A 22,424-nucleotide genomic window follows, 5' to 3' on the forward strand; every position below is an offset into this window, starting at 1 on the left:
TTAGTCGGAGCTTCTTTTTTTGCTCCCAGCTCCGAAAGGGTTAGGCCACGGAGGAGTAGGGAATCTGCCGGAAGGCGATGTGTGATTTTCTATTCTGCTCCATACACCGACCGAGCTTTCGCCTAATCCCATGCCATGCCGACCTCAGCTGCGGGTGAACCTTCAATCTCACCTCTGATCTAGATTAGAGCTTCTCTTTTTCCAGAATAGAAAAGAAATGCAGTATGAGACAAGAACCAGGAAATCATTATTCCATTCCGCCAAGAGTCCATTAGAACTTCACCAATGATGAATTCCTAGGTACAGTCCAGAATGACCCACTTAATAAAAGTAAATATTCAGCAAGCTTGAGCTGCCAGCACATACATCGGACACATCGCCTTAATTAATTTTTTATCACAGACAGTCACTAAGACCTGCCTGCTTTCTTCCATGTTCTATCCAGGGATACCAGGTCCCAAATCTGTTCAGCATTATCTTATTAACTCAGGAGCTGCTTTTTTTTAAAAAAAAGAAGTTGGAAAAAATTATGTGCGGAACGACGAAATCAACACCTCCTGCTCAGATGCAAAAATGCATGCTATACTAGGTAGGCACACGAGCGTGCCAATAATCACCCAAAAGCCAAAGCCAAAGTCACAGCGCGATCGAACCAGACCAGATAGATGGTAGTGTCATCAATCAAATGGGGCACGCTGATCAAGTCCCATAGAACCGGTCGCCAAAGTCGCCCAACCCGGGCATGATCCGCCTGCTCAGAACGTATCCAATCAGCATCAAACAACAAATCAACCAAAGGAGAAACAGAACAGAACATGCATGTGTTGCATGTACATGTACATGTACAGTACAGCAAGAGGACAGAACATACTGTTTCGCATCCAGGTCGTCGTCAATGGCGGCCGTAACGATGTTTAGCTGTGGAAACTGCTTCGTGATGATGTCCAGCCCATGCACGGACGCGATGACGTTCACGAAGACGATGTGCGACTCCGGCACGCCCTGGTCTTTGAGGAGGGCGATAGCTTTGGAGGCTGAGCCGCCGGTGGCGAGCATGGGTTCGAGGAGGAGGACGACTGCAACGGAATCTATGTCAGTTTACCGTAGGTGGAGATAGGTACCTAAAGGAATGGATACATACATCGGTCCTTGATATCGCTCGGAAACTTTGAGTAGAGGAGCGTCGGGAGGGCGGTTTCCTCGTCTCTCTGGATGAGGATTTTCCCGAAATTAAGAGAACCGCTAAACTCACAAAATTAGCGATTGATCTCCCCTCGAAAAAAAGGAGTAAAGTAAAAGCTCAATCCAGAACACGGAGCCTTTGTGTTGCTTTCAACTCACCTCCAACAATCCCTCAGTCCCTGCTCCAGACTAGCTCCTGCCCGCAGGATGCTCACGCCACACACTCCCATGGTCGTCCTGGCGCCGGTGTAGACGCCTCCGGTGGGAGTCTTGACCTCAACGGACTCTGAGGGGACGAGGTTCAACGCTTGAAAGACACACAAAGTTAGCTCAGCGTTGACAGATCTTCTAATCAGAAAGGTCACGGCAATCTTTCTGAATATTGATCTGGATTGGTTAGGTAGGTAGGCAGTGAACAGTACATACCTTCATACATCAACACCCTCGACACCTGCTCCACGGCCCTGACAAACACGGGACCCTGCGTCGTCGCATCCCGGATGGTAGTCATCCAGCAGCGCAACTGCTGCGTGTCACGGAGGACCGTAACATTGCTAGACGTCAATTTGGCACTGCCATTGGGGGTATCATTGCTGAGGATGGAGGATTCCTGGGACGGGACGGGGACCATAATGTCTCTAGCTCTCTCTTTCTTCCTTTCTCTCTTAGAACCCACGAGAGTGTAGACTTTGACGAAATAGATATAGGTATCTATCTATCTATCTTAGAAAGAAAGATAGACAGATACGTCAGCAATATTAGTTAGGAGGTTAGGTAGTGTTCAAAAGAGAAAAATGAAGATTAGATAATGCGTTTACTTGTACAGCACAGCACACACAGATACCGGAGAAACTTAAAAAAAATGTACCCCGCGCTCCACTCCACACAAGTGATCGTCCATCGGTCGGGTCCACGCGACACCACCTGTTCTCTTCCCTTCTCTCTTGATCAACATACTGCAGACCATCTCCGTTGTGGCAGCTTCCAGATAGATAGCTAGCTAGTAGCCTGCTAGAGCAGCCAGGGGAAGCTCCAAGGGTTTCGTTGTCAGCGTGGCGAATCGCCCCTTATCGGGGTTGATAGGCAACAGTTATCTATCTATCTCCGGTGCTTTATCGGCTGATAAGGGCAGGTTATCATGGTTATCTCATAGCTGGACAAGTGAACCATGGTGGTACTTGTGGATAGGAGATGGTTTTGGACAAAGTATAATGCAAATGCAAAAGTAATTCTGCAACATGGATTTTGGTTTTTCAATCCTTAGGTAGATATTTGTATACGGATTTCTAGTAAGAACGTTACGGAAATTGGGCCACTTCTACATTGGTTCCCTGTCTGTCGTGCTGAAGAACGTAGATTCGACTCTCTCATCACATTACAAAAGAAACTAGATAGCTAGGTATATAGATAAATGGAACGTTAAAGAAACAAAATCTATTTCGAAGGTCCCGTCCCGAACAGCCTGTCTCCGATATCCCCTATGCCAGGGACAAGGAATCCCTGCGCATCGAGCTCGTCGTCGACGGCGCCCACTACGAAGTTTGTGCCTTCAGGCCAGACACCTGCTGCGCGCTCCAAACCAACTTTGCTGGCCAAGATCGAAACGAAGGTGATCTTGTCGACGCCCCAGTCTCTGTATGGAATGTTAGTCACTATTCGTGATTATTTTGTTTGGGTGTGTATATCTGTGGCACCTACCTCAGAATCTCAATGACCGCCTCCGACGTCCCTCCCGTCGCAATCAACGGATCAACAACATACACCTTCTTCACCTCTGTGTTGTTGTTCGGCAGCTTGTTATAGTACTCGACCGGCTGCAGCGACACCTTCTCGCGGAACATCCCAATATGGTACACGACAACATCCGTCTCGGGCGCCAGCTGCGACAGGAACGCATCGCACATGGCCAGCCCCGAGCGCAGCACGACGATCAGCCCGATCTTCTCCGTGGGAGGGGCGGTGGCATCCTGCGTGGCCTCGACGGCGAGGATGCGTGCGATCTCGGCGGTGGTGCTGCGCACGGCGGCGCTGTTGAGTTTGCGGTCGCGGAGGTGGTTGATCTTGGCTTCGACGAAGGGGTTGGTGGAGAGGCGGGCGTTGGTCGGAAGGGGTGAGGAGGCTGACGAGCTGGCGGCTGGCGTAGTGCCTGGTACGACAGGGCTAGGCATGGTGGTCGAGATGAGAGGATGGTGGTGGAAATGGAGAAGAGGAAGTTTTCAGGCCACAGAGTTGGAGGAAGCGAGAGGAATGGACAGCTCTTCGAAGAAAGAAGATGGATGCCTTCGTGACGGTTATATCAGAGATAGATCAGAGGAGTCAGGTCTTCCCAGACGGTCGATAAGACAGCTCGTTGCTTTATCGGGAAGAGGGGGTGGATCTTATCACTGTCGATAAGCGGGGGCGCGATAAAGACGGCAGAGCCCCATGGGTGCCACGATAGCGATATTCTGGGTTTTGGCGGTCTCTGGATGGCTTGACCGACCGACCGAGGTCCAAATAATGCGGCCGAAGTCAAATCAAATCGTCTCGTCGCAGCAGCCAGCGCATGTGTGTCCCCGCAGCCAACAAGCTTGGCTTGCTGCATGAGCGGAGGTGCCAGACAGGCCGTGCGTCAACCTCGTCCACCTACGACCACCAAGATTGGAAGTTGGTACATCTAGACCTTCTAAGCTTCTGGCACGGGGCAGTTTTGCCTAATTTTCAACAGTCGTTCAACGGCAGGACAGTGCTGGAATTCAAGAAACTCTATCGTCATGACGGACGCGGTGAGCTACCTCCTGTCCCTCGAGGCAGTGCGGGAACGAGCAACGAAGGTGTACAACGCTGCCATCGAGGGCAAGCTAAACAGCTTCGACTACAATGAAGCCAAGATGGGCGATGCGGCTGATTTCGTTGCATCTCTGATCATGGTAATTGAAACATAAGCATGGTGATCTTTTGTTACCTTCAAAGGCTAACATGAACAGCGCGATTTTGGACCCGATCGATTCGATAAAATACCACCCCACGGGCGTTGGCAGCACTTTGAGGTCGGACAGGTTTCACGCGTTGAGAATCTGCTGACGGAGTGGAGAGGGGCTGGAGTAGACGAAACAGAGTGCACCAGACGGCTGATTGATCTGTTCCTGGTCTCCGTGCTTCTAGACGCAGGAGCTGGGAATGATTGGAAATTTGTGGAACCGGGAAGCGAGATGCGTCTCACTAGGAGTGAAGGCCTGGCGGTGGCCAGTCTCTATATGTTCAAGGAGGGAACGTTTACGAGTGACAAGCAGAACGTTGCTAGGGTCGATGGTATAATATCCTATTTGCAGAATATTGCCGGAGAGAGTTACTAACTTATCGCTACTAGGAGAGGCACTGAAGAAGCTTACTGGGGAGCAGCTTGCGAATGGTATGCAAGTAGCCCCCGATAACCCTCTCGTTGGGACACAGGATCGTGCAGCACTTCTTCGAAGGCTGGGAGAATCATTATCAACTCTGCCTGTTATATTTGGACCGGAAGGCAGACCCGGAAATCTTGTTGGTACGGATCTACGTGAATACGAACTGCTCGGAATTCTCTAATATTTAACCAGACTATCTGACGGCCGACGGAACGATCCTCGACATCCGAAAGCTTTGGGACATTCTCCAAAAGCTACTTATTCCTATCTGGCCATCAAACAGAACCAGAGTCGCTGATTTCCCTGTAGGAGACTCCTGGCCGCTGAGCACGTTGGGTGCTACGATTGGGAACAGGACCTATCCCGCAGAAGTCATACAACCATTTCACAAACTCACTCAGTGGCTTGCATACTCGCTCACCGTTCCCCTCCAGCGGCTATTAGGTGTCAAGTGGGAGAACATGCACCTCATGACCGGGCTTCCCGAGTACCGTAACGGCGGGTTGTTCGTCGACATGGGCGTGCTCTCTCTGAAGCCAGATGTTGTGGCGAAAGCATCGAAGGATGAAAAATCTCAGCTCTGCTCGTTCGATGCATCAGACGATGTCATCGTCGAATGGCGCGCCATGACAGTCGCTCTGCTGGACAGGATAGCTCCCTTGGTTGTTGAGCGACTGGCGAAGTCGACAAACCAGCCAGATCTGTTTATCAGCATGGCGCAGATACTGGAGGCGGGGACATGGAAGGCGGGAAGGGAGCTGGCGGCGAAGCTTCGACCGGAGACGAGGTCAAGTCCTATCCTGGTTGAGAGTGATGGAACCGTTTTCTAGAGAATGTTCTAGCTCTCAGTGTAGGACGTTCGGGCCTTGGAGTTTCTATTAAGAATCCGAATTTATAGAAAAGCAAAATGATTCTAGCTACGTTCCCCTTTGACTGTAATAGGGATCTTCATGCTATAGGAACTTCAACTATCACTTCAATTATCAGACGAGACTAGCGAATTATCAGTCTGAATAGAACCCTATTCCTATACATACCCTCCTCCCAACGCTACATTGTTGCTCCGGAACGTCATCTTCGCCTCACACCTGTTTTACTTAATGCCATCATGATCATGGTATCCTCTTTTGGAAAGCTTGAAGCTATATTAGTAGGTGGAGTGCATACGTGGTCGGGGCCACGTGTGTGTACGTACCAGGTACGGTCCTTTATTTAGCACGCCCAGGCCCGTCTACCTTATTGCCTCAGGCAGAATCTGAGGTCGGTGACAGACACAGCAAGAACAGAAAGATCTCAGTGAAGATGAACTTTCCCGCAAAATACTTGTCGCCGGATTCTATGCTTCAGTTCTTCCATGCCTTACTCAGCTGACAGGAGCAAGTAAAGGGGGAAAAGAGCCTCGGTCTTGTTACAAATACCAGTTCTATTTGACAAAGACAATTCCAAGAGGAGAATAATCTGACTCCTCGAATCTAGAATACACAACGATGGATTCCAATAGATGGTCACATGCTCCCTTCCAGTCTAAATGACTGGCTGGCTGGCTAAGTGGCCAAGGACAGAACGAGATGCTTGCATGAGCGTACAGGTCACCATTACCCCGCACCGACGTGGTAGGAGAGACGGTGAGCGCCTCATCTAGGCCGGTGATGGTCCCCAGTGACAGGATCGTCTATCAATGAAATCGGGAGATATCCATGATCTGAAAGAGAAGAAACAAGGCTTGATCCGGGCCGATAGAGCTTCTCTGCAGAATCCACGATCGCGGCTTTATCTGGGGGCCGATAAAGCACGATAAGCGTGCGGAGATACCGACGTGTTATCAGGCTCCACGGCCAGAACGTCATGCGAGCTCCGCCTGCCATTTAATCCCTTGCTGGGGCTGGATGCTCTAGTTCTGTGTCTCTGTCTTCTCCTCCGTGCTTCTTGTATCCTTCTGGACCTTCTCATCATTGTCCTTCCCCTTCCCTTCCCGCTCTACCACTCTGTTTACTGCATAGTTAGTTCCTGTTCAAGATGTTAGTAGAAGCTGAAACCGTCCAGAGCTCTGGCAACGGCGAATCGCCCGCCGCCCAGTGGCCCAACCCGACCAAGTCACGATATAGCAAGCACATTACCGTATGTCTTTTCATTCTGACTATCATCTCTGACAAAAAGATCGATGCTAACCCTCACAGTTGACCACCTACCCCGGGCAGAGCGGTGTCGACCCCGTCCCCCTTGAATGGGGCGCGGCCGACGCCAAAACCCGGGGCCCCATCATCGTCTCCCGCAATCCGTCGATGCTGAAGCGGCGCAACGCCATGGGCGCCCACGGCGGGAGCTACAGCATCTACAACGCGCTGGCCATCGCAGCTGGCGACCTCCCGCCCGACTTCCGCCCTGACTTCCGCAACACGGAACCGACGTTCAACTTTCCCTGGCAGCCCGCGTGGGCTGACCCGACCAAGATCGTGTCCATGGACCCCTTCGGCCATGACATCGTCAACCAATTTAAGGAGCAACTGGACGCCGGCTGGGACATCCGGCCCACCATGGCCGTGACTCGGGCGAACATGAAGCTTGCAGAGATCGGGGAGGCAGTACGTGACGGAAAGCTCGAGGTGGATGGGTCTATTGTTGTCGACTCAACAGGTGAAGTCCGAGTGACGAAGGTGGCAGTCGAGCCAGTCTGGTATCTCCCTGGAGTTGCGGAGCGGTTTGGCGTCGACGAGGGGACTCTTCGTCGGACGCTGTTCGAGCACACCGGTGGCAGCTACCCGGAGCTCATCACGCGTCCCGATCTGAAGGTCTTCCTTCCGCCTATTGGCGGTCTGACGGTGTACATCTTTGGTCCTCCTGAGCGGGTATCGGATGAGAACGTGCGCCTGGCACTGCGCATCCACGACGAGTGCAACGGTAGCGACGTGTTCCAGTCGGACATCTGCACCTGCCGGCCGTATCTCGCATTCGGTATCCAGGAGGCCGTTCGCGAGGCGCAGAACGGCGGCAGCGGAGTCGTCATCTACTTCCGCAAGGAGGGTCGTGCTCTTGGTGAGGTGGTCAAGTACCTGGTCTACAACTCGCGGAAACGTGGCGGCGATACCGCAGACAAATACTTTACGAGGACAGAGAACATTGCCGGTGTTAGAGATGTGCGTGTCATCTCCTTTACTTCCGTTACTTGTTATATCCATTAGAGCTCTTGAAGATATGCTGACTCCACCAGATGCGCTTCCAAGCCCTCATGCCCGACATCCTCCACTGGCTCGGCATCAAGAAGATCGACCGCATGCTGTCCATGTCGAACATGAAGCACGACGCCATCGTCTCCTCGGGGATCAAGATCCACGAGCGCGTTCCCATCCCCGAGGACATGATCCCCAAGGACTCGCGGGTCGAGATCGACGCCAAGATCAACGCGGGCTACTTCACGACGGGCAAGATGTACACGATGGAGGAGCTGGCGCAGGTCCGCGGCCGGGGCTGGGAGAAGTGGGAGGATGTGACGGTATGCACCCATTCTTATGACATTTTTTTCTTGTCTCTATGCCCTTGACTGACACGTGTGTACAGCACTGAACCGACTATCGATACCATCTGAACTACCATATCTTCAGTTCCGCTTTTCGATAATGTCTATGCCGCACTTCATCTTCCTCGAGTTTCCTCTGTCATGTCTGTTCCCACGGTGTCCCGGTCAGGTAAATCAGTATCTAGTACCTAGCTAGCTAGTAGTGTCTGTTTCTTCAATGGATTGGAATGAAAAAGGTGTCTCACACATGCCTTGCTGTAGCGCTCGATGACATCAGTCGTAGCACTCATTTGCAGTGATAACGGAGCGATAAGGCTTTATCAGCATGGAGCCGTGCCGCGATAAGGCCAGGACCTCGTGAGATGAGGAGAGCAGTCGGTTATCTCCGGTCAAGTCCGTCTCGGCCCCCCTTCCTGAAAGGGGAAATAGACTACACTTCGCGCCAATTCAATGGAACCATGGAAACGGATAGGCACTGGAACCAGGCAACGAAAAAGGCATTAAATCCAAAGATGGAGTTAGTACATCGTAATATTTATGACAATGAGAAGAATGGACTCTCTATTTGTTTGGCGCAGAAAACCTCTTGTATATTTTATAGCATCATATGCCAAACTCATAGTTCCTCCTTGTCTATCGTCTACCTAATCCATCGCGGGCTCGAGCAGGATGTTTTGTTTTTGATAAGGGGTGGTGGTTTGTCCCTATGAACAGGGGAGCTGAATGGCAGCTGAGATGGATATATATTAGACAAGTCCAAGCGCGACCTTGATAATTTACTTAAAAGCCCGGTATAACCCATATGGTATGTATGTCTCTTCTCAACTCGGACTCTCTCGATTAAAAAGAAAAACGAACGACACAACACGTCCTATCTAACACTACACAAGATCATCATGCATGCCTTCTCATTCTCATTGACCCCACTGCCTAACCACCCTCGTCGCAACCGTAATCCCTACTACTCCGATCCCCATCCCAAGCAACAACGTCTCCCACGGCGTGACGGCCCGCACGATCTTCGCCCCGAGGTCCTGGTACCACAGTTTCTCGCCGGCCCGTCTCCGCGCGGCCCGCAGACCGGGCAGGCCGTCGAGGCTGCGCGCGTTCCACTGAACCTGGTAGTCGGCGAGGGCGTTGTCGCGGACTTTCTTAACGAGGTAGGATCTGAGCGTGGTGCGTTCTTTCATGTATGCCTTGGCTGTAGCCTTAGCCTTAGGCCGGACAGCCGTTCCGTCGGTATCGGTATCACCTTTCGGTTGTTGTTCCGCAGGTTCAGGCCCAGGTTCAGGTTCACCAGCCGTAAGAATCGGAATACTATATCCACAACTCGTCTGAACCTTCCAGATATCCAACAGCACGATCGCCCTCGCCCCATCCACCTCCTCCAATCCCATCTTCTCCAAATAAATCGGAAACTCGGGACTATCAACCTCCACCACCCTTGCCTTACAAAACAGCCTCAGGATCCCCGGCTTCGTGTCAAAGCTGCAGAACATGATCGTCACCCGTCCGTTCTCGTAGACGTGCGAGACGGTCTCGATGCCCGATCCTGTGGCGTCGATGTATGCGGCGTGGTTGGGGTCGAAGATGGAGAATGTGCTCGAGAGCATGCCCTTGGGCGAGACGTTGATGTGGCGGCCGTGCAGGGGCGCAGATGCCGTGAAGAAGATGGGTTGGGAGAGGGCCCAGGTGGTGAGGGTGGGGGTGAGGGAGGGGTAGTATTGGGGCATGATGTCTATTTCCTTTTGTTTTATTGTATGTTCTGTACCTAGATAGGTGGTGGGGAGTTATTTGAGACTGTAGAGAAGTACTTTTGCAAGACAAGATAATGGGATTATCTTCCTATTAATTTAGGTGCGTGGTTGATATCCGGGGTGGTATAAACGCACACGCGACACGATCAGCAACCGGAGTTGGGCACCCTCTCCGAAACCGATCACGCCGGGCCGGGGGGGCTGAACTAATTCAATTGGAAGCACACTTCGATCCGAAGATCCGAGTTCTCCCCTCGGGGTTGTTTTCTTTTCCGTAGGTTCGGATTTAGAGTCTTGAGGCAAAGAAGTCTAGAATGGTGATCTGGATAATCACCGTATGAAGCTTGACGGCAGATGATTCACGGGGTAAAAGTCGGGGAAGCTGAGTGCTTGATATCCCGCATGACTAGCCGTGTGGAGCGACCTTTCTTGTTTTCAATTCGCCGCTTCCATCCCGTTGGAGTAGGACAGGAACTTCTGGCACAGCCCTACTCCGCATTCTTGACGGATATGTTCCTATCACAGAACCCCCTAACCCCGATGCCATATTCAAAGGCGGAGTGGTTGATTAGGTACTGAAGGGGAGATCGGTTAACTTGAATAACTGTGGAGCTTCGGGTTAATCTTCCGATCGTCCTGTAGTGTAAAATCTTGGTATTCCCCCGCACTTTTCTGGGCCATCGTCATGTTTTCAATTCCATGCTTGATTAACTGTTCATGCTGGAAATATCGATTAGGGTGTAGCTAGCTGGCTATATAGAACAAATAGGTTGTGCGAGGAAGATGTAAAAGGTATTGGAGATATAAAAGAAACATAAACATGTGAACCCGATCCAAAAGTCGAAACGCATTAATTGAAACGCCTTCCCGATTATTGGAGAGATTATTGTTGGTAGACAGGATGGAGGTTCGTCAGTCTCTGCTTTCCTATTTTATATTTTTGACTGCCATGAGCTACACTACGTACACTCATCCAAGGAACAGACCTAGGTGATCCGAAATTTTTGCAGGGAACCGGGTCACTCTTACAGCCTGTACTGCATTTAAAGTATTACTAAGTCAATACTTGGCTTCGCGAGAGTATACCTGCCCACTTCCATATCTGTTACTCGCTCACGGCACAAACCAGCTCATAAACCTGCCAACCAACCTGACTCACGCCGGCATACGCGAAGAGCTGTGGAGCAATAACAGAGCCCACGATATCTTGGTGCTTAGCAAATGGCGCTGACAACGACTCCGCAAATTCCACGAGCATTATCCACTGACCCTGAGTCTCAGCCGCAACGGGATTGCTACTCGCCTGAAACCGGACGGCTTCGTACGACTTGCTTAGGTTGCCTGCACGCGATGCCGCATCATTGCGTTCGAGGAGATGAAATGCCAGCACGAGAGGATAATCAAACACGACCGGTAATAGAGCATCAAGAATCCAGCTGCGCAGTTTGTCGCAAGCCTGCGGATCCGGGGGCGGTGCGAAGGTGACAAGCGCGGCCGTGGCACCTACGCCGCCGCCCAGCCTCCCGGCAAACTCGGAACGCGCACTGGAGTACAGGATCGTGCAGGATGAGCGGTTCATGGATGCCAGCGTTGGCATAAACTGTTGCGTTCGTGGCGTCGGAGCATTCAGAGCTGCCATATACTCCACGGAAGTGAGCGTGTCGAGAGAAGATACCTCGTAGCAGGTCAGGTACTTCGCACTGGCTGACGACGAAGGGTCTCCTGGGGCATAGTAGCGACGTGCGTGGAGAAATCCGGGGATGCCTAGACGTTCAGGTAGGTGTTCGTTTGTCCACCAGTCATTGAGCTCCTCTTCGTTTGTCGTTTTCCCGTCGACGCTGCCCGAGATCACCAGGATGCCGGCTCCGCGAAGGTAACCCATCTCGAGGATGGAACAACTGTATAACTTGGGTTGACAGCTATCGTTTCCAGTGTAAGGAGAGTAGCACCAAGGTAGGTCTAACTTGGAATGATGCATAAATCTGAAGGGTGCTGGGCACTGGCTTTAATGTCGTACAACCCCAACCTTTTCCGCACAGCACTACGTAGTTCTTCCCCGACTTTCTCCACAGCAAGCTGACAAGTTCCCAGATCCAGACCCAAAATTGGACTTAGCCCATGACTCCACCTTTTTAACCCTGGACGCGGCCGGCAAGCTTACTATTTCTGAGGTGTTAAATTCATCGGAACTGCATACATATGTTATTGCTACAACACAGGCCCTGTACTGTACATAATTGTAACCCGATATACCTCCCAACAAGATTGGATACAATTCCTCGCTCGTTAATCCATGTGTGGCCCCTGATTCTGGCCCTGGACCGTCTTCAGCTGAGGTAGGATGGGGGAACAAAGCCTTAGGTCGAATGACACGTCGGAGAAGTGGTTGCGCGATCATCGTCGACAGTGACGCTAGGGAGATACTTGTAAAATGACCAGTATTGCCATCAAGACAAGCAGAATAAGGACCAGATAAAACGTCCCTAACCAACGACACCACTCCAGCCGTTGTCAGCGGCTATACAGGCACCGTTGACGACCTTACCACCCCTCTCGGCGCTCAGGAAAAGACATAAATCCGCCACCTGATCCAAATCACACAATGAAGACTTGGTAGATCTGAAGATATCGACCATGAAGTCTTTTCCTTCGACATTCACTCCAGCATAGAATGCATCGGAGATATTCGTCTCCATGGCACCCATCATGAGTGCGTTGCAACGAATTCCCTTGTTGCCGTAAAACGCGGCCGTGTTTTTCGTCAGTCCGACCAGACCATGCTTGCTGGCGGTGTATGCAGCTCCTAAATCATGGGCGGAAATCGTAAGAATCATACCAGCGGATAGAATCCCTGAACGATGACTTCGAGCGGAACATACCAGCAGCCCATCCTGCCTTACCAGCAACAGAGGCGATGTTAATGATGCACCCATTGGGTTCAGGCTGATCCAGCATGTTGCGTACGGCCAGTTTGCTCAGAAGGTACGGAGCCGTAAGATTGACCGCCATCACCTTCTCCCAGAGGTCCAGTTCCAGATCTCCAACTGGGTCGAACCGGTCCATAATTCCAGCATTGTTGACCAGAATGTCCAACGTCTTGAAGTTGCTCGTGATCTCGTTGAACAGAGTCTGAATAGAATCCGCTGACGCAAGGTCAGCAGTGATTGCTCTCACAGAACCCTTCGCTGATAATTCCACATAAGCCTGTTTGAGACGATCCTCGTTCACATCGCAGATGACGACGTTGGCACCTGCTTCGAGGAATCTGGTTGCTATCACCTTGCCCAGCCCTCCGGCTCCTCCAGTGACAAGACACGTCTTCCCGGACAGCGATTTCTCAGGCATATTTCGGGCAAAGGACGTGGATGAAGATGACAATTCCGAACTCATCGCAGAGAATTCTGTTATTTTTAAGAGCAAAAATCCCGGTGCCTAAATTTAGGTCCCTTATCTTTGGTGTCGTTTCAAGCTACGGATACATACATACGGGGCAGGCTGCACCCAAGACCCACTTTTACAACTGGGACTAAGATCAAACAGCAAATGAACTGCACGAACAGAACGGTTCCTGGTCGATCCGATCCCCCTTTTATGCTTGGTTTATGCTGCTGTCCCTGGCGGTTGCGGGGACATCTAGATCCGTTGTATTGTCACGTATAAGTGCGGTATTCAACTCCGCGGGAACCCGAGTATCCTCCTTGTTAATTATTTCAGTGTTTATATTTGAAGTGATGCATAATTGACTGCCTACCAGATTCCTACATCCGTTACATATGATTTGATGCCGCGGTGCTAGGAGTACATTGTATAGAGGTGAATAAAAGGGGAACCTCTAGGTATGTTACTTGCAAAGTTCGTCTAGCAGGTCACGGATGATATCGTGTGAGAAGCAGCGAAAAAGCAAAGAATGGACAAAGTGTTAGTTAATTGAAGTTTGACGTCAGCTTTGGAGACCTAACTAGGTACCTACTATGAAACAAACCCCTGAATACTGTACCGTGTAATAGCAGGGCTGTTACCCAGGGTAAGAGGACTAAGTCAGCTCCAAGCCATCAAATACCCCACTCCTCAGCGATCATTGCTAACGGAAACCCTAGGAAAAAAATAAGAATGTGCGTCTGGGCTGAGGAGATGATCCAGAACGAGAGAAAGATCGGATCGGGAGCAAGTTAGGGACCGACAGGAGAGTTCAAGGCAAAGCCCTAAACCCTACTTTAAACCCTACTTTCCATATCAGGAAGGTGAGTGTGGCTCCAGGGCTCGGGATCTCGGGGCCTCGGGATCCGGCGCATCTGGGGTAGGCTGGTCCATGCGCCTCAATTCCACCATCATCCAATTCGAGCCATCCTCGACTCTTCGAGATACTGCATATACATATCCCGAAGATCGCACTACTCTTACACGCATCTTCCGGAACCAGCCCTGTCACAATGGCTTCGCAACTTCAACATTCCTCCAGGAGCAGGAACAGATTCCACACATGGCACTCGGTGCACGGAGCTACTTCGGCAGCGGAGACTATTTAACATTGTCCACCAATAAGGAAGAACTCGCCCTGAGTTCCTAGCTGCACCGTCCTTCGGCTAAAGGAGCATCCAACCGGAGACAATCGCGGATAAGATAAGCATAATACTCCTGCGTCACGATAACCGCCGGCCGACTCCTTATCAGACCTTTCAATTAAGCACCACGCGGGAGGACACAGGATGAACGACCAAAACACGAACTCCATTAACATAATTCCTTTTTGCATAGTAGGCTTAAAGCTCTTCCTATTGAATGACGGGATCGTTGAGTCTTAACATCCCATTACGGCCATGAAAAGGTCCCGTTCCTCGAGAAAGTCATTGGACGAGCAACCAAGACCAAAGCGGCGTGCGAGTGTGAATTCTACCATCACCCTAGAGCAGAATAATCAGGAAAATGCAGAGCAGTTGCAAAAGTCCTCGACAGATGGCGATCCCCAGACGCCGCAGCAGGATCCGGCAACGCCCGTAGCTGCCTCTCCGGCGGAATCGGGCTCTGGCCGTCGCTCGCATGCTCCACCAAGGGTAACACGCAACCTCCTAGGAGGAGACTTGATTCTTTCCAAATCCAACGTTTGGACGCTTGTTCATGATCCTGTAAGAAAAGTGAATTGTGTACAGTAGATTATGTTTTTTCCATTCTGATAAATTCCTTTAGGCTACCCAGAGAATCCTTACTCGTGTTCCCGACTCCACTCTCGCGGAAATACAAACATCAGTCCGCATTGCGCAAGAAGCACAGAGGAAATGGTGCCTCACCTCATTTTCCGAACGCCGATCGCTATTGTACTCCCTTATACATATCATCCGCTCCAATTCGCAAAAGATTGTGAGACATTTTTTCCCATTCCACTTGTGATCCATAGATGGATGCTTATAATTATCTAGGCCCATTGCATTTCCCTCGAAGAGGGAAAGACTATTGATGATGCTCTGACAGAAGTGGTGCGCTCAATAGATATGATTGAATCTGCGTGTTCCGTTCCAAACACGTCTGGACAATACGTATGTCTGAAGTCTACTGAAAGCCATACAATTCACGAAGCGCTGGTAAGTTTCATAGCATAACCAACCTCCAGAACTAGCTTTCTTCTTACACATTTCAAAGGGAGTATGTGTTGTCTGCACACCGTTCAATTTCCCATTCTTGATACCCCTTTGGTTCATTCCATACGCCCTTATCACCGGAAATGCGGTTATATTGAAACCATCTGAACGGTGTCCAACTCCGGCGATGCTTCTTGGGGAATTAATCCTGGAGGCAGGCTTCCCGACTGGAGTTTTCAATATTGTACACGGCAGTTCAGTCGCCGTCGAGAAACTGCTGGCGCAGCCCCCAGTGAGTGCGATCTGCTTCGTCGGCTCCGAGGACGCCGCAGATCATGTCTACAAGATCGCGACCGCAACTAGGAAACGAGTGCAGGCAGAATGCAGCGGAAAGAACCATGGCGTTATCCTGGAGGACGCGAACAAGATACAGACACTCTACGCGGTGGCAGGAGGAGCATTTGGCGCTGCCGGTCAGCGCTGCATGGCCCTCAGCACCATCGTCTTGGTCGGCTCGACGTCGGAATGGATCCCAGAGCTAGTTGAAATCGCCAAATCATTGAAGTTAGGTTGCGGCCTTGACAAAGGTACCGACATTGGCCCTCTCATCAGCAAGGCTGCAAAAGAACGCGTCGAAGAGATCATCCAGAGTGCTGTTGAGGAGGGGGCAGAGGTTATACTGGATGGACGCAACCCAGAGGTTCCGGAGTATCCGAACGGGAATTTCGTCGGGCCAACGATTATCACTGGAGTACAGCGGTATATGCAGTGCTACCAAACAGAGATATTTGGTCCTGTCCTCGTCTGTCTCGAGGCGCGAGATTTGGACGAAGCAATTGAGATTGTGAATGAGAATCGATGTGAGTCACATTCCACCCCAATCTATTCGCTTTCCGTCTCGAGACTGCTAACACACTCACAGTTGGAAATGGATGTTCGATATTCACCACGAACCCCGTCAGCGCTCAGCGTTTCCAGCGTCAAGTTAACGTTGGACAGATCGGTATCAATGTTCCTGTTTTCGGTAAACCATTTGCTGTTGAAATTAAAGGGTGATTCAAGTTCTGACCGAACTTTCAAAGCGTCCAACGGCCAACTACCGCGGACAACTAACAAGGATTCGTTTATGGGAGGTGAGCTTCTAACAACCCATACGACATCATTGACTAGTTTTCGGGTATATCTTACTGAATTTCATGTCTCCAGATCTGGCTGCGCACGGCGATGCGCCTTGGCAATTCTTTACCATGGCGAAGACTGTCTCATCGCTATGGCGTGATTAAGCTTTTGGTTATTAAGCTTCCTGACGAGTTTTGTAATGAACGTACGAAGGTCAAGGCAATTCCATGCTCAATTCTTATATAATATATCTATACTGTAACTATATGAATTCACTTCTGGCATTTATATATTTCCGATGATATTTTCAGTCTAATAATATTGTGCGACATGACAGATTCCACTATCGATCGGTTTCGAATCCGAATCTGCGGGAACAAAGTAGAAATGGATAGGGCGATCAATGTCCCTAGAAAATTCTATGCAATAACCCGGCGTGCTATATTTGCATGGAGACAAGAGGTAGTGGCCAGATAAGCCCAATTCCACTGGTGAGCCCCGATCTTCTAACAGATTCCGCCGTGAAACGGGACGTTCCGAACATTCCTTTTCTTCCCACGCCAAGAGGGCCAGAGATCGAATGACAAAGATGCCCAGTCGCAGTGTTCAAGATACTGACAGAAGGCGATGACATATGTTGTGTGCAAGATATGCCCACGAGGCCTAAGCTACCGGGCCGGCAAATAAGCATTGTCGGCCAAGCCCGCCCCGCCGCGGGGAGTATTCCATAGGGCGTCTCGACAAGCATCGCCAGGCTGTTATCGCGCCGATCAGACCACGACAGGCCGAGGTCTGTCGCGCAGAGTTTCTCGAACGGGGGAAGCTCCGTCGCGGAGTGCTTATCGTTATCAGTCGCGCGGCGACTCTCCGACCGCGCCATGGGGAAGAACCTCCGTCAGATCTGTTCGGAGTATCCGCCCAAAGAAAGCAAGGGATGGGGACACCTCTGGGTTACATAGGGCCTCGATCTATTCCATAAAGGATCAGAGTCACTATAAAATGTACGACATGTCCTCCTACGTCTTCTGTCACGAGACTGTCGATTGCGGGGTCTTTTTATCCAAGGCAAAGACTCAGCCATGGCGGTAGATGACGCCCAGGTCTTCGCAGAGGCCACCAGTGAAGATGTCAGGCTTGAACATTTGGGATACAAACAGGGTACGATCTTACCACCTTGAGGGTATTGATAGACAACATGCTAATGCCCGTCAACAGAGCTCAAGCGGTCCTTTGGACTGCTGGGGATGGTCGGTTTCAGCTTCAGCATCGTCACCAGGTTCGTGAACAGAAACTGCCCCGAGCCATTGCCACATCAACTAAGAGAGATACACAGCTGGACTGCGCTGAGCGGTGTTTTTATCGTCGGTGTTAACGCCGGAGGGCCTCCTGTCATGGTATACAGCTGGATCGCCGTGTGCTTGCTGACTCTGGCCGTCGCCTTTCCCATGGCCGAGATGTGCTCGATGTACCCTGTCGCGGGCGGCCAGTATTCGTGGGTTGCGATCCTATCTCCGCCCAAGGTGGCACGAGGACTTTCGTATGTCGCTGGCTGGTTTATGCTGACAGGTATGATATAGTACAGAACTGTGTTCTCGAGCTTCCTACTCACTGGAGACTGACCGATCACATACAGGAATAATCGCCATGGGTGCAACAAACAACTTTGTCGCAGCAAACTTCGTCCTCGGGCAGGCTAATCTCGTATATCCTACTTTCACCATCGAGCGCTGGCACACAGTGCTGGTCGCATACGCGATCGCATTCCTCGCGGCTGGGATCAACATTTGGGGCCCTCACCTCCTCAACCGCATTTCGCGAGCAGTCCTGATCTGGAACGTGTGCTCCTTCGTGATCGTGGTGATCACAGTCCTCGCAACTAATGACAGAATGCAACCGACCTCGTTCGTGTTTCAGGAGTTCCAGAACTTCACGGGCTGGGGATCCGCCATGGCTTCCATCGTTGGCATCCTACAGGCCTGCTTCGCCATGTGCTGCTACGACGCGCCGTCGCACATGACAGAGGAAATGAAGAACGCATCCAAGGAGGCCCCCAAGGCGATCATCCTCTCCGTCGTCCTGGGCGCCGTCACGGGCTTCGGGTTCCTCCTCACTCTGTGCTTCTGCATCAGGAACATCGACGAGACCGCCAACACGTCCACGGGTGTCCCCGTCATCCAGATCTTCTACGACTCCACGGGGAGCAAAGTCGGGGCGTGCTTCCTGACCAGCATGATGGCCGTCATCGCCATCATGGCCGCGAATAGCCTGATGGCGGAGGGGTCTCGCGCGGTGTACGCATTCGCGCGCGACCGCGGGCTCCCCTTCTCGCAGTTCTTCGCGAAGGTAGACAGCAGGCGTAAGGTGCCGTTCAATGCGATCCTCTTGACGTTGGTGATTCAGATGGCGCTGGATGCGATCTACTTCGGTACGTGGACGGGGTTTGAGACCGTCATCTCGATCGCGACGGAGGGATTCTGTAAGTACCAGACGTAGTCCATCCGTACACCTACTTACGATTATCGATACAACAGACCTCTCCTACGCCATGCCCCTCTTCTCCCGCCTCCTCGGCTACTTCACCGGCCACCTAACCACCTTCCAGGGTCCCTGGTCCCTCTCCCTCCCCGTCTCCCTGACCGTCAACGCCATCGGTCTCCTCTTCCTCACCTTCTGCTCCATCACCTTCAATTTCCCCTACAGCAGCCCCGTGACTAAGGACTCGATGAACTACACCTCCGCCGCGATCGGTGTCATTGCGCTTATCAGCGTCGTAACGTGGTTCACAACTGGGAGGAAGCAGTTCACGGGTCCTGCGGACGTGGGGACGTTGATGGCCAGGACGAGGTCAGCTGCTAAGAAGGCTGAACGGGAGGTATCGGCGGAAGGTAAATACGGGAACGGGGAGAATGGGACGTGTGAGGAATTGAGGGTTAAAAGTGGATAATCATATATGTCCCATCTATAGTATATAGCTTATTGAAATAAAACCCAAGTTCATTGCGAATGCCATATACAACCTTTCCTCTGTCTTATAAAAAGAATTCTTGCGCGTCCTCCTTCCTTACTTCACACTGGATAATTGCTGTATAAATATAATTATAGAAGGAGTCTTCAACTCAGACCTTCAACAATGAAAAAGCGAAATCAAACATATGTGACCTAACCTTCCATGCCAGAAGAAGAGGCCAAGAGGAAAGGCTAAGAAGGGCAACATTCATACTGGACAAGAAGAACAAGCACCACAAGTTTTGTTCGAAGAGAAACCGGAACCCAAAGTCGGCGCAGGAGGGCTCCAATAATATAAACGGCAACACTCACATCAAACAAACGCAGGTTCATCCACCAGACCAGGCCCCCTTTTGTTTCCTTCCCCTTTCTTCTCCTCCCCCCCTTTCAATCTAGATGCCTCTGATATAGCCCCAAGACTACACAGACCACGATATGGGTTCTAAGTCACCCTTATCAGCCTGATTGTTTTTTTTCTGTGGTACATGTACAAGCAAAGAGTTTTGTTTAAAGAAGCCTTCCTTACCTGCGATGCATAAAATCCGGTGATCTCGGTACCGCGAGCGGTTGTCAACCTCGTTAGAACGGACGGTCTTATCGACGACCCGATGGTTCACGCCGCGCTCGAAGGAACGGGATGGACCCCAATTTGTTGAAATCTACATTTGACATAGATATATCCAGATTCTCATTTCCTCATTCCCATTCGTGTATCCTACTATTGGCCTGGACGTGCCTAGGCGACAGTTCCTCGAGGAACGTAACTCAATTATTGTATGTATATGTACTTGGCGGAACCCAGGCTCAACGTCTACGTCAGGTAGATAGCTACGTACGTACGTAGCCAACCCCTGAACATAGACATAGCACAGTTATAAAGCATTGCCAAGATTATACTAGAGTAAATCTATGCAATTTCCAAGTCAGCATATTGATAGTTATCTATTTATGTTTTCATGCTATTAAGGAAAAGGCATCATTTATATAGTCAACGTAATCAACCACCGAATGGATCACCCCACCGAGTGGATCACCCACCCACGGTCTATTATATTCAATAACTAATTATATGACAGCAACCCCAAAAATTAAAGCTATATACATGGAAATCAGCTGCTTAGCGGCTAGGGCGAGCAGTATGTTTTAGTGAATTACATATGCTGCACCGCGGTGGTGCCCGCTTCGATGGCCGTGGATCTGGCTGCTCAACCACCCCTTCCTGTGTTTGATCAGCTTCTTGAGCACGTTGTAGACCCTCTGCCCGTGTTAGAATACCTCCAGCAGCTATGTAGGATCTGGATGCGTTCCTCTTTCTTTTTTGGCGCTGATTGGCAGCTTGTAGCTCCTTATTTTCCTGTGCAAGAAGGACTGCATTATGCATTGAAATCTGACAGCCCTTTACTAGTTGATCAAGAGATTGATTTGCTGGATTTGGTGGGCTTTTTGAATTACGGTTTATAAGGCGCTGTTACAATGCTTGCAGAAGTCAGGCTATGAGAGGGGAAGCTCTCGGAGAAACTACAGGCCGACAAAGCAATCAGGATACAATCAGACCTCCTCTTTCGATTCAGGCCATACGAATCGATGAGGGGTCTTCGATTCAGTCTCCTAATCAGAAGGGCTATTTCGATTAAATGTATATAAAGACGCTCCTTAACCATGGGGATCAGGACCCCGTGGTCAACTCAAATAGCAATCTTGATAGCAACATTGCTAGTAACGGCCTATTCATCTACCTCTTTCTCTTGCTTTCTGTCCTCAAGATAAACCCAACGAGCCTCCGCCTAAGAAATCTTAGGTCCGCCGTTACAGGCGCTTAAGAGCCCGGGTCTGACGCTCCAATTTCTTGATATTATGAGGTGTCTCAGGCACCCAGGATGCTGATTGATTGCTGTGAGATGTAGTAGGTGGTGTTGGTGTTTCATCTGAACATGAAGTCGCGAAAGCACTTGACCTGGCTGATATGGGACCAAGCCAGTAGCTTCAAACCCACTGCAAATATTGGATGTGGATAGGGCTTCACTTCGTGCAGATTGATATGCAATGAGAAAGTCTTGTTTATCAATATGATTGATGCCAAGATGCATGCTTTTCTCAACCCTCTATCCATATTCCTTTTTTAAAGGTGCAAAACAGCTGACATCAAGTGGTTGAAGAAGATTGGGGGAATGAGGTGGCATACAGAATGGGATAATCATATTCTGGGTGCAAAGTTGATTAAATTCAGGAGTAATATGACTTCCATGGCCATCAAGCACCAATAATCGATATTTGCCAATTGCACAGGCATGGTATGATTATGGAATACCTCTTTGACTCAAAGAAAGGCCAGTTGATCATTTGTCCAGCCATTCTCAGTGACCCCAATCACCCAGTCAGACGGTATATCTCTATACCATGAAGCTTGATGCATCTTTACACCCATTTAAAAGCCAGTCTTATGACAGTAAGCGTCACATGAACATCAAAATCAGCACCTATACAAAACACGTCTTTTCTACACGTCATTCAACTCAGAGAGGCCTCTAGGCTTCTATAAACCGCCATGGAGGCCCCAGAGCTCCATGGTGGTGGCACTATCCACGCGTCAACCCCGGCAAATGGCCACGCGGCAAGCCAGCTCACAGAGATCCTAGGGGTCCCAGACACCCCAATCCCAAGCCAATGGAACATCCCTGGACCCCCAGGGCTCATTATGAACAAAGATGACCAGGAAAGTAACCCAGGAACTGAAGCAGAACCCCCAGAAGACCCTAGAATCCTAGGGAACAGCCGGACACAAGGTCAGGCCAGCAAGAACCATGGGATCACAAAGCTGCAATGACGAACCACCCAGAGACCTCTAGGGGGTAGAGGAATACCCCAGAACCCCCTAGGAGATATTGGCAGG

At 50.6% G+C, this 22,424-nt stretch overlaps 10 protein-coding genes across 10 annotated transcripts; 5 read left to right on the plus strand and 5 right to left on the minus strand.

Moving 5' to 3' along the window:
* Window positions 1–699: 699 nt before the first annotated feature.
* VTN00DRAFT_3448 (uncharacterized protein) lies at window positions 700–1,813 on the minus strand (the record flags this gene model as incomplete). The annotated part of the gene is made up of 5 exons (XM_069429766.1): window positions 700–751; window positions 872–1,076; window positions 1,142–1,242; window positions 1,342–1,489; window positions 1,609–1,813. 5 exons carry the CDS (start codon window positions 1,811–1,813, stop codon window positions 700–702), a joined length of 711 nt encoding a protein of 236 aa, XP_069282829.1.
* An 803-nt stretch (window positions 1,814–2,616) lies between these two features.
* VTN00DRAFT_3449 (uncharacterized protein) lies at window positions 2,617–3,350 on the minus strand (the record flags this gene model as incomplete). Its single annotated transcript, XM_069429767.1, has 2 exons — window positions 2,617–2,815; window positions 2,881–3,350. 2 exons carry the CDS (start codon window positions 3,348–3,350, stop codon window positions 2,617–2,619), a joined length of 669 nt encoding a protein of 222 aa, XP_069282830.1.
* A 585-nt stretch (window positions 3,351–3,935) lies between these two features.
* Window positions 3,936–5,395, plus strand: VTN00DRAFT_3450 (uncharacterized protein; the record flags this gene model as incomplete). Its single annotated transcript, XM_069429769.1, has 4 exons — window positions 3,936–4,091; window positions 4,149–4,473; window positions 4,532–4,705; window positions 4,758–5,395. The coding sequence occupies 4 exons, from the start codon at window positions 3,936–3,938 to the stop codon at window positions 5,393–5,395; spliced, it is 1,293 nt and encodes a 430-aa protein (XP_069282831.1).
* A 1,186-nt stretch (window positions 5,396–6,581) lies between these two features.
* VTN00DRAFT_3451 (uncharacterized protein) lies at window positions 6,582–8,126 on the plus strand (the record flags this gene model as incomplete). Its single annotated transcript, XM_069429770.1, has 4 exons — window positions 6,582–6,683; window positions 6,743–7,699; window positions 7,774–8,055; window positions 8,121–8,126. 4 exons carry the CDS (start codon window positions 6,582–6,584, stop codon window positions 8,124–8,126), a joined length of 1,347 nt encoding a protein of 448 aa, XP_069282832.1.
* Window positions 8,127–8,993: 867 nt separating this feature from the next.
* VTN00DRAFT_3452 (uncharacterized protein) lies at window positions 8,994–9,812 on the minus strand (the record flags this gene model as incomplete). Its single annotated transcript, XM_069429771.1, has 1 exon — window positions 8,994–9,812. One exon carries the CDS (start codon window positions 9,810–9,812, stop codon window positions 8,994–8,996), a length of 819 nt encoding a protein of 272 aa, XP_069282833.1.
* Window positions 9,813–10,941: 1,129 nt separating this feature from the next.
* On the minus strand, window positions 10,942–11,718 carry VTN00DRAFT_3453 (uncharacterized protein; the record flags this gene model as incomplete). The annotated part of the gene is made up of 1 exon (XM_069429772.1): window positions 10,942–11,718. One exon carries the CDS (start codon window positions 11,716–11,718, stop codon window positions 10,942–10,944), a length of 777 nt encoding a protein of 258 aa, XP_069282834.1.
* Window positions 11,719–12,319: 601 nt separating this feature from the next.
* On the minus strand, window positions 12,320–13,226 carry VTN00DRAFT_3454 (uncharacterized protein; the record flags this gene model as incomplete). The annotated part of the gene is made up of 2 exons (XM_069429773.1): window positions 12,320–12,639; window positions 12,716–13,226. The coding sequence occupies 2 exons, from the start codon at window positions 13,224–13,226 to the stop codon at window positions 12,320–12,322; spliced, it is 831 nt and encodes a 276-aa protein (XP_069282835.1).
* A 1,427-nt stretch (window positions 13,227–14,653) lies between these two features.
* On the plus strand, window positions 14,654–16,692 carry VTN00DRAFT_3455 (uncharacterized protein; the record flags this gene model as incomplete). Its single annotated transcript, XM_069429774.1, has 7 exons — window positions 14,654–14,959; window positions 15,021–15,191; window positions 15,251–15,412; window positions 15,471–16,269; window positions 16,332–16,433; window positions 16,492–16,542; window positions 16,616–16,692. The coding sequence occupies 7 exons, from the start codon at window positions 14,654–14,656 to the stop codon at window positions 16,690–16,692; spliced, it is 1,668 nt and encodes a 555-aa protein (XP_069282836.1).
* Window positions 16,693–17,607: 915 nt separating this feature from the next.
* On the plus strand, window positions 17,608–19,472 carry VTN00DRAFT_3456 (uncharacterized protein; the record flags this gene model as incomplete). The annotated part of the gene is made up of 5 exons (XM_069429775.1): window positions 17,608–17,686; window positions 17,744–17,804; window positions 17,862–18,094; window positions 18,162–19,004; window positions 19,060–19,472. The coding sequence occupies 5 exons, from the start codon at window positions 17,608–17,610 to the stop codon at window positions 19,470–19,472; spliced, it is 1,629 nt and encodes a 542-aa protein (XP_069282837.1).
* Window positions 19,473–22,079: 2,607 nt separating this feature from the next.
* On the plus strand, window positions 22,080–22,387 carry VTN00DRAFT_3457 (uncharacterized protein; the record flags this gene model as incomplete). The annotated part of the gene is made up of 2 exons (XM_069429776.1): window positions 22,080–22,317; window positions 22,371–22,387. 2 exons carry the CDS (start codon window positions 22,080–22,082, stop codon window positions 22,385–22,387), a joined length of 255 nt encoding a protein of 84 aa, XP_069282838.1.
* Window positions 22,388–22,424: the final 37 nt, after the last annotated feature.

The sequence above is a fragment of the Thermoascus crustaceus genome (genome assembly GCF_041956765.1).
Source record: "Thermoascus crustaceus strain CBS 181.67 unplaced genomic scaffold VTN00scaffold_15, whole genome shotgun sequence".
NCBI lineage: Eukaryota > Fungi > Ascomycota > Eurotiomycetes > Eurotiales > Thermoascaceae > Thermoascus > Thermoascus crustaceus.